The 13,331-nt window shown below is 38.4% G+C and overlaps 1 protein-coding gene across 1 annotated transcript in view; it reads right to left on the bottom strand.

Annotated features, from left to right (window-relative positions):
* The window catches only part of Msp300 (Muscle-specific protein 300 kDa), a 134,845-nt gene extending 122,986 nt beyond the window's left edge, over positions 1-11,859 (bottom strand). The window contains exon 1 of the mRNA XM_087347119.1: positions 10,729-11,859. Coding sequence (XP_087203245.1) covers positions 10,729-11,644 — 916 coding nt within the window. The 5' untranslated portion in view covers positions 11,645-11,859. The remainder of the gene's footprint in view (positions 1-10,728) is intronic.
* Positions 11,860-13,331: the final 1,472 nt, after the last annotated feature.

Raw genomic sequence — 13,331 nt, 5'->3', positions numbered from 1 at the left:
CATCACTTGGGCCTCTCTTGAGTTGACAGACAATTTCAAATTACAGATGGTACAGTCCTCCCTTCTCTTGAAGAGAGCGGAACACGAGACTCGTCTTTTTATAAAAGACGAGAACGCCACTGTAAATAACTTCTGAACGTTCCATCCATATGCGAAGTCTAAAGCAAAAGACACAAAGCTACTACCAACGAAGGGCTTTCAAAACATCGCGAGGGAAGGAAGTGGGGTGGTTCGTAAAAACTTTTATAATGACAAATGAAAGTTATAAATAGCATCGCTGAGTCACTACGCGCCATACGCACTGGTCTGTCTATTCGTAATTGACTTACGAAAGATGAAACGGTTACAATCGAAACCGTTTCGTTCATTTCAGAATTTAACCATTTGAAACCCAGTGGTAACTATACGTACCAGCTGCTTTAACAATAAGTAAGTATGGGCTTTACCCACATGATGGATTTGGGTTTCATATGATTCTCAGTACAAACAGAGATTGTTTCCTTAAGCAGCGTCAACAAATTGATTTTTAACGTTGAATAACGTTTATAAAATCACGGTTACACTCGACGGAAACTGTAAGATGTAAGGTAACGCTGGTGTGTAACTTCCTCAAACGCCAATAACTCGAGACCTATGTAAGATAGAGAATATAAACCTTATGTAAATTAAAGAGTAAATAAAGGGCTTTTTGTACATGATGTTTACTATATTCTATAATGTATATTTTACACATTTTTTTAAATAATTACCCAAAAACATGTAATAACTATACCCTCGTTCCTTAACTTCAACCGCTTGCCACGTGTAAAGCCTAAGAGTTAGATCAGGACATATAACGAGTAAAATACGTAAATAAACACGAGCTTTTCAAATTTGCAAACAGATTTCAGATAACTCGTACGGTTTAGGAGTTATGGCCATTTATTTGGTAACAAAAAACGTTCTAGAGTGTTGAGTACATGACACAACACATAGATAAGCTGTCGGCGGATGTCACGTATAGATAAGATGTAAAGGTATACATTAATATGTAAATAAAATTTTATTTCAGTACAAATATACTTCTACAGTTATACGTTATTCAACGTTAACTAAGGAACAGCGGTTCCACTGTCAATTTTTTTAACTGAGACGCATTGATTTCTTTGACGCAATAACTGAGTTTTTAACTATTTCTAGACGAGCTTCTGTATCAAAGATTGAAGTTCATAAATGCTTCATCGCTTGGCAAATACTCAATCAAAAAATACGCTAGGAGACAGAACAATCTCGAAGAGAATTACAACGCTTCGCATAAATACAAAATCTACAATTGAATAAAAATTTCCTTGGATATTATCCATCGTCTAGTAAATATAAAACGTAAAAAACGTAAAAAAAACGCCGTTTCGGAGATGGGACTCTATCTCCGTCTTCAGGTTCCTACACAGTTGGGCCCACTAGATAGAGCTAATCCCTATCTCCGGAGATAGAGTCCCATCTCCGAAACGTCGTTTTTTACGTTTTATATTTACTAGACGATGGATAATATCCAAGGAAATTTTTATTCAATTGATTCTTCACCATTGTCAGGAAGTTTTAGATTTGATATACAAAATCTACAGTTAGTTAAAATTGTAATTAGCCTGTAATTTTACCTTGAGGCAGCATTAACAAAGGACACAGTTTCACTAATTATCTTTCGTAACTAGTACAGTATTACTTTATTCAATTGAATATTCTGCGACAATGTAGGGGAATATAATGCAAAATGGAACTGCGAGACGTTCCCCTGGAATCATTATACTTAACATTCATTTGTCAAACCGATCAAAGACGTTACAGAATTAAGGGTATGCAGATATTTGGCAACTCTGGCCTCTTAACTGGCTACATATTACGCAATAAACTTACTTCCGGTCATGAAAGTTAGCGAACCTTCCGCTAGATGTTTAGATAGTTATGTTCATCGTTAAGATAAATACAGACGAATAGCAAAGTGTTATATTATGAAATGGGAAAGTTGCCGCGTAAGAATGCGTGCCCAATAATATTATTAGTTCAATGTAATTGGAAAAGATAGTAGCATACACGACGGATTGGGTTGGGTAGTTCAGGGGAGGTCAAGGCAAGACAGCGGTAAGCCCTGGAATAACAGAAATGCAACGTGGTTAAACAAGCGAATAGCGATCTCGTGTCAGCATCCATTAAAGTTGATGTGCTCTTAAGCGCACGCATAACATGCGAAAGGGAATCTATAATTATATAGTCGTAAATTAAAAATAGCACGCCCCAAATAGACTGGCTTAATTACTGTTATTTTATATCTGTTATTCCCGCAAAAAAAAAAACTCGCGTTTTTAGGAACGTTTTTCTTAAACAATAGAGCGGTGTTTAATTTTCATTTCGAAAAATAAACTTACTATACAGGCGTCTGTCTCTGTTAAATATATTTTAATTAATAAACTGATATAAAACGGTTGTCTTTAAAAAGTCGATTATCATTTTTGTGCTGTTGAAAATACTGTTACTTCAAATTGTGGTTATGAGCGTAACAGTTCTCTGTGCTAACATGAAACAATGTTTCAAAAACACTTCTAGGCGACATAAGGTTTAAGGTCCGGTCCTGAAGATGGAGGCATTACGTTCCTCCGAAGCGTTGGTAACAACATACAAGATTACACGTCACCAGAAATCACAAGACTACAGGCGACTTTCTGTAGAGTTCCAATTTTATGTATCCTACCATCACTATGGGCAAACATTTGTATATTTTAACGTATATTCATTGAATATTATCCATTATCAGGGTCTCTTTTAGTGAGCAATTTGTTCCTTGTCACTACGTCTGGTGATAAAGTACAACTGTACCTAATCAGTTCCACAGTGTAGACACCAGAAGACTGAGGGCACACGACACATCGTGGACCGGAGTTCTTGTCTCGTACTCCTTCTACAGATATGGCGATAAGGTGTCTGCTCTCTGGGGCCAAAAAATGCCACAGAACAGAAAAAAAACATCGTCTGCGAGGAATCAAACCGATCGTCTAGCCGGTAAAAACAAAACATTATCAGAAATATATTTAAAAAAAAAACAAGTGAGAGATGCATAACTTTCGGTTCAATTGCAATGTTAAAGAAACGGTAAACAAATGGACAAGGATAGGGCAAAAGGATAATTTTGTTTCGTGTAAGTACATAAAATACAAACAAAACAGTTGTACTTCGTCTTCCAAGTGTCAAAAGTCATGGCAAACTGCTATAATCTCAGATGATTTGCCTCTAATAAGGAACATGTTTACTCCTAGCTTCCATTCTTTCCTTGTGTCTTCTCCTGTTATTCTGTGTACCAAAGTCATCAATTGAAGTGGATTCGCTAGAATTACAATATCTCATACGATGAGATGATAAAGTTGCGTCATATTGTGATAAATATATATTTGTTTAAATCTTGTCAGTCTAATCACAATAAAATTCCTATTAAATATTAAAATATTACTATAATTAACATTTAAATATTTAAAATATATTAAAATGATGCTCTCTATCGAAATGTTCGATTTATATTAGATTATCACTTTTTACACGACATGTTTCAGTTCTAAAAGAACTATCTTCAGGTGTATAAAATTATATAAACTTAAATATAATTTCTTAAATGCAACTGTTAGTCAGATGTTTATCAGATTTCAAATGATGTTTTCTTTCAGATTTTATTGTATTTTTAATATCGTATTCGAAGTTGTTCTGTATGTACGTCGTGCTTAACATGATTTTGTGTGGGTGAACGTTTTGTTGTTGTTTTTGTATCATCCAGAAATGAAGTTGTGGAGGAGTTACGTCCATCTGGAAGTACTGTCGTGTTTGAAATATAATAATATAAATATAATATAATAATATATAATATAATATAAATCGAACATTTCGATAGAGAACATCATTTAATATATTTTAAATATTTAAATGTTAATTATAGTAATATTTAATAGGAATTTTATTGTGATTAGACTGACAAGATTTAAATAAATAAATATCTCATACGTAATTATATTCTGGCGGCTTTCAGTTAACACAAGTTATAATTTCTATTAAGTACAAGCACAGCACGTGATTATTTATTATCTAACTTGTGTACGTTACCAGAAGTACGTCTAAACTACTCTGCCCTAAGAAAAACCAGAAACTCCTATCGTAACGTAACCTAACCTGTCCGACATAGGAAATTTCAGAATCTCCTGACAGCGATATGAGTTTCCAGTTTAGACTAATTTCGGGGATTTCCAGTAGCACAGACAGAGGTATTTCCTAGACCAAGGGTTGCCAGCCTTGTGATAGCGGGTACCACAGTGCCCTCGAACTTCGAAGCGTTACTTAGTTTCGGCGAGAAGTTTAAAATATTCATAAGTTAGCCATTTCTTTGCTAATCGCTGATGATTGAATTTTTGTTCCATGAACAGAATCTCTTTTCAGTGCCGAGGAATTCTAAATACTGTATTATCCTCCGGAGCCTTACGTATCTGAAGCCCGTTTCGAAAGTTGCAAAACCACGTTGTAACTACAAGCTGATTTGCTGATTTGTCGTTTTGTAATACGGATTTCCCCTCACGGCGTGCTTACAAGTGAGTAGTTAAGTTCGTGTGTAAAAAATTATGACATTTTACAAGAAGAATACTTAATATTCTCTATGTATATGTATAAGATAGCGTACTAAAATAATGTTTTGGAAAATCTCTTAATATGAAAGCACAAAATGCAAAGTTAGTCGTAAGCCGGTTATTTTAATTAGCACATTTTTCAGCCGATTATGTGGTGATCGATACACTTAATAAGCTTCCTCTAGTCACCAGTCACCCCCCCCCCCCCAAATGTTGGTGACCACTGAACTTCGCCATATAACAGCATGTTCTTCAGATATATGAACCATTCTTTTGCATAACAGGTAAAGCAAGCTCCTTACATGGTGATGAATACACAGTTTGGAAGAAGTGGTCTGTAACCCAAAGTACAACAGTGGTTTGTACATTTTTACTCTTTTTGTACCAACACTTGATAAGTTAAATTTCATTGGGAATTAAATCAGACGAGGTGCAAGTAATGTCAATTGCATTAAAGGTCTAGTTCATGGAGAAACGTGTTTATCACATGATAGCCTCTACCAGTAGCAAACAAAGATAACGTTGTATTGCAACAGAACGTTTAAATCAAGTCTCCACTTACAAGGAATTATTTAAATTAACAATATTCAATGGCAGCTTTAAACAAGGCTTATTGCGGTATACGTGTACATAACTGAATCAGTATATACAAAGAAACAAAGATCCCGTCAGACATAAAATATTTTTAATATTAACAAAGTAGAATGAAAGATGTTTGAATCACTCAAGGTCATCTTCAGACCTTCACGGTCCTGTATCAAATTAATATCTTAAAGTGGATTTTTTTTAATTTCCTTCTATTTTGGCTACACTGACAGCTTACAAAATTTCGCATCGGTATCTAAACCGTCAGTCTTACACGGCCGTACAGAAATTTTCAAAAATATGGAATATTCACAAATAATTTTTTAAAACGTCGAGAGCCAAGCATCTTAAGTATACAGTGTAGTCAGTGTAGCCATGGATAACCAAGGTCGTGTGTTTTCCTCACACTCACTACTCCAGTTCATTCACAGCAAAAGAGTTTTCGCTGAGCGTCGCGGCATCTGAATTTATTAACACGTAATAACATTTGTATAAGTCAATATCGACAGATAAACGCGTGTGGCTGTCTGCCCGTCTAGCACAGAAGAGAGTTTCCCCTTGAGCAGGGAGGTATAAAATTATAGTTTCCTCAACGTTCATGATACGTAGTTCAGAGACGACATCCATCGCACAATAAATCTATAATCACTGTCGAACACAGTTGTGTGTAAGTGAATCAATTTCGTGGAATTTAAAAAAAAATTACGCTGTATAAGTAAATAAAATTAGTCATATTTTGTCTCAGCAGCCACGTGGCTAAGGCACTGCGGACTTAGAGCGACCGATCACTGGTTTTGTGGGTTTCAGCCCCCTACAGAAACAGCTCCTAGTTCCTTGTGTGATGGACAATTCCTTAACCAAGGTCAAGCGACAATTTAATTCAAGCCTTTAAGAAAAACACAGCTGCAACAAGTGACGATTAAGCAATAATAGTTAGTGTCTGTGGTTTATTCAACGATGTTGTCAGATATTCAGACTACATGTCGTCGAATGACAGGATGATTGATGATTAATGATTTTGAAAAGACGCGTAATACAACGGTCAACACAGTACCTTGTTATGATTTGCAAAGGACTTGGTACATATTTCGTTTTTGTCCTAATGTGTGGTCACAAGAAATGAACTTAAGCGCACAGAGTTTTTATTTCTAGACTACGCTCCTTACTTAGCGTGTTTTCTGAACACTGCAAAGGGCATCTGATACATTCAGCATGAAACTATGAAGACGGACTCCAGAACTGTATATAATTTATTATAAGGCTAAGCTTGCTTCTTATCGATCCACAGAGTGGAATATGGCAAAGATCGGGGTTAACCCAGGCACTGCGACAAGCTTATCGCTCCTTGCTTCGGAACTCCCACTCAATTCTCACACAAGACATCAATAAAGCTACTTGCTGCTATGGTAACTCACAGTGAATGGTATCCAAGTTAATTCGAGAAACGTACGTATGCTTCAAGAATGAATTAACCAGACCTAAAACATGTCTCAACACTCTTTACGTGGTGTCGGTCATCCATGTTTGAATAAACACTCTGGCAATTTAGACTACTCAAAATATAAGCATGATACACCAATTTCAATATTTGAAAAGGTATCACATTCATCTGTATCCAAATAATTCACTTAACGAATTTCGACAAAATGTTAATTTAATTTTGGTCCGTTTCGATCTAATACAAACCCAGTTTAAAAAAAAAAGCTCAAATCGAACTTCGTCAGCTTTCCCAAAAACAGTTTACCCCAAAAAAATTGTGCATGGCGTTACGGGTTTCCGTAAGACCTACAAATTTTACTTGAGTAGACTTAACAATACACAAAGAATAATTGTTTATGTCAACTCACTGTGATAAGATTTGCAGGATATCTTCAATGAATATCCATCAAGGTCAATTATGTATTAGTTACGCGAAACCACAAAGAACACGTTGTTTATTAAAGCTAATACTGCAACATTTATAATGAAAAATTCCTGTGTCTGCTGAACATACATTTACCTGGCTGAATATGAAGATCTGTTTCATCACAACGACGGGCAAAGGTAAAAGGTAAAGTTCCTTCTGTGGTTAATTTAAACCACACCATGAAGACGTATGGTGGAGCGGATAAAATAGCATCGCATTCCTAACCACTATAGCTTCACGCTCCGACCGCTTTAGCCCCGGAGCCGGTCTGGACCGAACTTCCAAGTAACGAGAAAGATTCCTGCCCTTGCCAGGAATCAAACTCGGTCTTCCAGCCTATAAAGTAGACACTAAACCACCTCAGTTTCGATAAATATATTAAATATAATTATTTTAAATGAGACGGGTTAACCGTACGGCAACCATCCTGAAAACATCGTTTCCTTTTCACATCCAGTATCACGAAAAAGGTATGTACGCCCTATTATGTGCGAAGTGTACATAACAGCTCACAAAAACATGTTTTAATACAGGAACCCGTCAACAAGCTTCGATTAGTATTTATAAGTTGCGTGATGTCTGTCGACTTGGAAATTAAAGTGTCTAACCAGGTCATATTCCTTGACCGAAGTTCCGACGGCTTTCCAAGGTATTTATCTGAACACGAAAGTGCTAGACAAATATTCAAGAATCAACAAACTGGCCTTCAAATTGTCATAACACTCGTAACAAGTATGACAACAAGATTTATATTTCTCTAATGGATATCCTTCTGAGTTAAGATACACTAACCGTTATGCTTAAAAGTTTTACTCGTCACATTATTTTATACTGAGAGTTGAGACAGCGATGTAAAATGGCCACACGTGGCCGGTAAGAAGATTCTGCCCGGTTACCAGACTAATTAAATATTCAAAATATCCTCGGTTCGATGTCAGCAGACTCCATCAATTCTAAAATACAGAGTAACAAAAATCTGGTCACCAGTAAATAAAACATACGTTGTGTCCTCTCGTCAAGGATATCGACTTTGCCCTCCTTATATGTATTCAGAAGGGTCTGTCAACAAAATGGCTGGTTTACAGAAGACTAAATTCTTACACTTACTGGTGTTCATGCGCCCAAATGTAACCGCATCTCTGTGCTGATTAGAATCAGCATTGCACCCAGTATTTTATGCTGTTAGATTAAATATCATCAAATTTCAAATGTGTCAAAAACAATTATGCCTATTCACGGGTCGGACAGAAGCGAGGGCCCCTAATTGGAAACAACTTAACACAATACGTGGTTTTACTTTTATCCCAGGTTTCGTGGAATTATTTCAATACCTTCTTCATTCCTTGCTCTGACATCATCACTTACACAAGAGACATAAAGTGTATTTCACAATTACTACATTCCACGAAAGTTTCAGGGTTTGTGTTGAATAATTAACTCATTTGCAAAAGAAGTCGCTTCCTTTAAAGACAACAGCAGACAATTAAAAACTATATTTAACTGTGGACGTCTATTTTCTTGTAATTTATTCTATAAAATATTCTCAGGTAACGTGTACAAGGCGATATTAAAAAAGGAGAAATGCTTGATCTCAATCTGAAACCTGCGATACGCCTTGGCCGATTTCTGATTTGAATAATTACACGTCATTTCTCTGCAGTTCAAACTTCCCATTATACATAAACTAGGTAATAAAGTATCAATGCCTGCTTTAAGACCGAATTAATATTGCACCGTGTTTATTTATGAACAACTCGTGGAAAAGAAACATTGCGCTTTGCAATGGGTTTCTCTTACAAACCACAATCTCGCTTTTCAAGTGGCATTTCTAATTTCTTTCTGCACAATTTATCATAATATCGTTTATTAAGTATTTTTCCTATGGCGAGGCACAAACTAGCGAATGGTGGATCACAGGTGCAAACAGCTGTGAGATCCTGACATTTCCACGGCTGTGAACACTAAGATGGCTGTCTTCTGGGTTGTTGGTGGCGTGTAGCCTGGTAGAAGTTTTACCGACGTTCCAGAGGTACATGGTGCCTCCACCATCAGGGCGTAACCCAGAAGACAGCAATCTGCAAATTTTTCCACTCATTTCAACGTTCGTTTCTTCATTCACACGTAAATAAATAGATTCTACTAAACTCTATTATAGTACCAGGAGATTCACCTCACTGGCGTCACAAAAGTAGCGTATGAGAACCTATCTTGGGAGAGTTCAATTCAATTTACAGCTTTCTTTGGATCCGTTTTAATATTATCCTTCCACAAATGTTATTCGAATGCTGAACAGTAGGGTCCACAGTGCTGGGCAGTCCATCCCATGAGCTGCAGTTCTTGGTGATTGTGAAATATCACCGCGCCGTTCCAACCTATTGTTCGAGTGACTGGACGTCCTTGGCCCATATCGTCGTCAAACGACGGGCCGGCTTCGCTCACAAGCGCTCGTCAACCATGTGACAATGGTAGAGGTTCACACGCTTCTTCGCCATTCACTTTCAGCAACCATTTATCACCACTCCAGTTGTGATAATTCATCTCCAAAACAAAGGCACTGAGAATTTTTTTTTTACACTTTACATTTGCTCGTTTCCTTTCTCGGTTACATTTCAATAATACATTATGGGAGAAAATACCTTGAAAAATTGTTATTTTTTGCAGAATTTTGATTACTTAATATGAGTTGGTAGCATAAGGATCAAATGTACATCGCCAGCACACGAGTAATTTATTTATCGATCAGAGTAACTGTTGATTCTGTTAGCCAGTGGTTAACAGAGTAATGACATTTCGTATTCCATAAAAGAGGGAAATTTGATCAGCTGATGATACTTCAGCATCTTGAGAACTCTACTCCATTAAGTTTGTTTCTTTCCCACAAAAATTAAATCCAAGATCAGCAAAGTTCTTAATATTGGCGAAATGAATGCTACGTTACACCAAAATAATAGCTTACAACAAATTATAACAGACTTTTCAGACATCCAAATTTCCAGGAGCTAATATTTTTAAAATGCTACGTAAGATCTGTTTCCATATTTTACATAAGCTATTTTTTTACTGTACTATGAATTGAAATTTACAATAAGTTATTTCTGAGGTTGTTCAAAAAGTCGTAAGGCGTTTGAAATATATCTCAGGTCAAAAATCACTATCAGACCAAAGCTCATCTAAATAATATATTTTTTTATTTATTTATTTAGTGTTCTGTCTGACGACAGGTCCATTATTCTGCCCAAAAGAGTTCGCCAGTTTTCCCTATTCTCAGCTTCTCGTATCTAAATAATATTAAAAAATAAATTCCTACCTCAAGGATAACACAACGCGTCTCCATTACAAAGATAACTGGTTCATACAATTGAAGAAATTATGTTTGGGCGAAATGCAGAGTTACAGAAAGATGATGCAGGTGGTACATGTAGATGATATTAACCATTCAGAAAGCAGTGAGGTAGAATTTAAAAGCTTAAAGCCCCTCCACTGCTCATACTAGTAATTAACTGCAATTATAACCGCGTCATTGATTGCTTTAGAAGCGTACAGAGGTTGATAAGAATAAACCAGGAGCATGCACATTTCCGACACAAATGAAGCGACATGTACCTTTGATTTCGGCGATATGGGAATCATACTCAGAGCGACTTCTGACATATTCCAGTTTTGCAGCCATATTATGGAAGGACTGGGTTCGATACTCAGAATACCATTCGATGCTGCTTGTAGATCCGGGGCGACTTCCACCCTCCCCCTCAGAGGCGCCGGCTTGCTGAAACCCCTCCCTAGTTGGAGACCTCCTCAGACATTCTTCAGACGGAAATCTCCCAGCCAAGGACGTTACTGATGAAGACTTTGACACACTTGTATGATAGCCATTGGCACTAGGCTGACTATGACTGACTGTGTGATAAGCAGAATCATCTTGGAGGATACGTTCCTCTGATGGTGTTCGGCTCATCGTGGATTCTGAAGATGGAGCCCCTGAGCCAGGTGTGGCTGGTAGTACAGTGGTAATTTCCCGGACAGATTTGTGCACTGTGATTCTTTCGAATTTGACAACCTTTGCACCTCCGCCCAGAAGATCTCCTTCTTCGACGACACGTTCAAATGTTTCTTCGAAAGATTCGCTGTTGTTGCTGCTGCTGTCTGTGGACGCGGACCTGAGACGAGGACCGCCATCTCCGCCGGTACGCGTGGACCTCAGCTTCACACGCTCTCTCTTGACAGGACTCTCAGATCGCCGGCGAAGTTGCTCTTCCAGCAAACGACGCTCGATCTCGGAGGCGTCGACGAACAGGGAGCTGTCGTCGACGTCGATTCTCCCTTTTTCCGTAACCGTTTCGGTAGACGGTGATTTCGTACCGGACCAAACCTGTTCGTAGAAGGTGACTCTGTCTTTCAGTCTCTTGGGTCCCGAGGCACCTTCCGATAATGTGGTGGGACGAGTCCTCTGCTGCGGTGTTCCTGGTTTTCCTCCACCCTGATCAACACTTCGCCCGTCACTCTCTTCTGTTGTCTCCATAGCTCTTCGGTGCTGTCAAATGACAATGCCGAGAGTGTCTAGCCACCAGTCATTCTGACATAAGGTAGGCTGAACCCCACCTTATGAGTATTAAACGTTTACCTTACAACACTATTGCTTTCAGACAACTAAATATTCAACAAAGTTCAATATTAAATACTTGAAGCCGGTTTAAGGGAAATCCTGATTTTCTAACGGGTATAAGCTCCGAAACGCACACCACGAAAGCCGGTTCGATACTGGCTTATTCGAACCGGTACTCCCTCTATCAAAACTACATTCCATCTCACTCTTCCCCACTCTGCTTCTCTCTGTCCCTCGATCTGACCCCGACAACTAGGCAGCCAGGCACACTACTGCTCAATACCACGTGACGTAATGAAAGTGTGCGCGCAACTACAGCGTGTGAGGTGTGTCTGGAAAAAGTGAAATTATGTCAGTGTTACGTTTAGCGCCATTTCGCGAACGAACTATGTAACTTCTCGAAATTAATGTATTTTTCGATAAAATATTGGGTCTGCATGAAATGTATTGCTGCAAACAAATTGCAGGTTTGTTTGTGGGACATTTAATGACGCTGTCAGTATCTCACACTATATAGTATCGAATGATTAATTGGTAAGGACGTAGAAGGAAGCGGACGTTGCCTTACTGAAGGTACTATACCGGAATTTTCCAGGAGCATCGGAGAAAAAGCACCTCAGTCAGGATAGCCGGTCTGCGGGTCGAGATTTTGACCAGGGACGTCCCGAATAAAAAACAGTTCTGACCACTCGGAAATCGTCTTGGTGTATTTGGTTACATTCCTACGGCACATTCGACAATTTTGTCTACGTTACAGTCACGTGCCAGAGATGTAGCTTCAAACAAGCACGGCTGTTTCCTTCCGAAACTTTCTCTATTCACCATCATTCATATCTCTTTCCGAGTAGAATACGAACTGACACATTGGTTGTACGGCTGTTGCCAGCACAGTGTACACATGAAGGTTGGCAACATTGGTGGTGATAATGGAAGCTAAACACAACGACGCACTATGGTCGTGACAGCTTCACCTGCTGTTCTCACACGAAGAGATAAGTGCATCTGAGAATCAGAATAGCGTAAATCCAAATTCAGCAACATTTTAAACGAACTACAAGCTTATAAAGAATTAGAAGTTTTACAGATAAAATGGTAGCATTATTCTGCTCAATATTCCGGCTTCGTTTTCTGTAGTTACAGGGTTCGAATCGCTGTTCGAAGGCAGGATAGCCTAATTAAAATTCGTCGTCGTGGGTTTCCTCAGTTTATGCAGCAAATGGTGTAATATACTAAAACAGGCCACATCCTTTCCGATTCGTCATTCCAAATAACCCTACAACTGGATTTCATATAACACGTACCGTAGAAAAGTCGTCAAATATACAAAAACCAAACATTTTTATATTCCGAATCTCAGACGAGTACCAGCTGTCCCAGCTAGAGTTTTCCCAAGGTACATTCTTAACATGCACACGTGTATGCAGTGACTGGCTGGGCAATCGGGTTTCGATCCCCGACAGAGGCACCCACCCAGCCTGCTCTCCAGAGGGTACTGGGGTTCTTTCCTGGGGGTAAAGCGTTGACCACTCACACCCCATCTAGCGCCGAGGTTCGAAATGAGTACGATCTAGACCTCCTTTCCCCCAAGTTCCAACACTTGCAT

Source organism: Zootermopsis nevadensis, unplaced genomic scaffold (assembly GCF_977971745.1).
Source record: "Zootermopsis nevadensis isolate Lab colony 2312 unplaced genomic scaffold, Znev_1.0 Znev_ptg000011l, whole genome shotgun sequence".
NCBI lineage: Eukaryota > Metazoa > Arthropoda > Insecta > Blattodea > Termopsidae > Zootermopsis > Zootermopsis nevadensis.
Note: the sequence above shows the minus strand (reverse complement) of the source record. Positions and strands in the feature narration are given on the sequence as shown.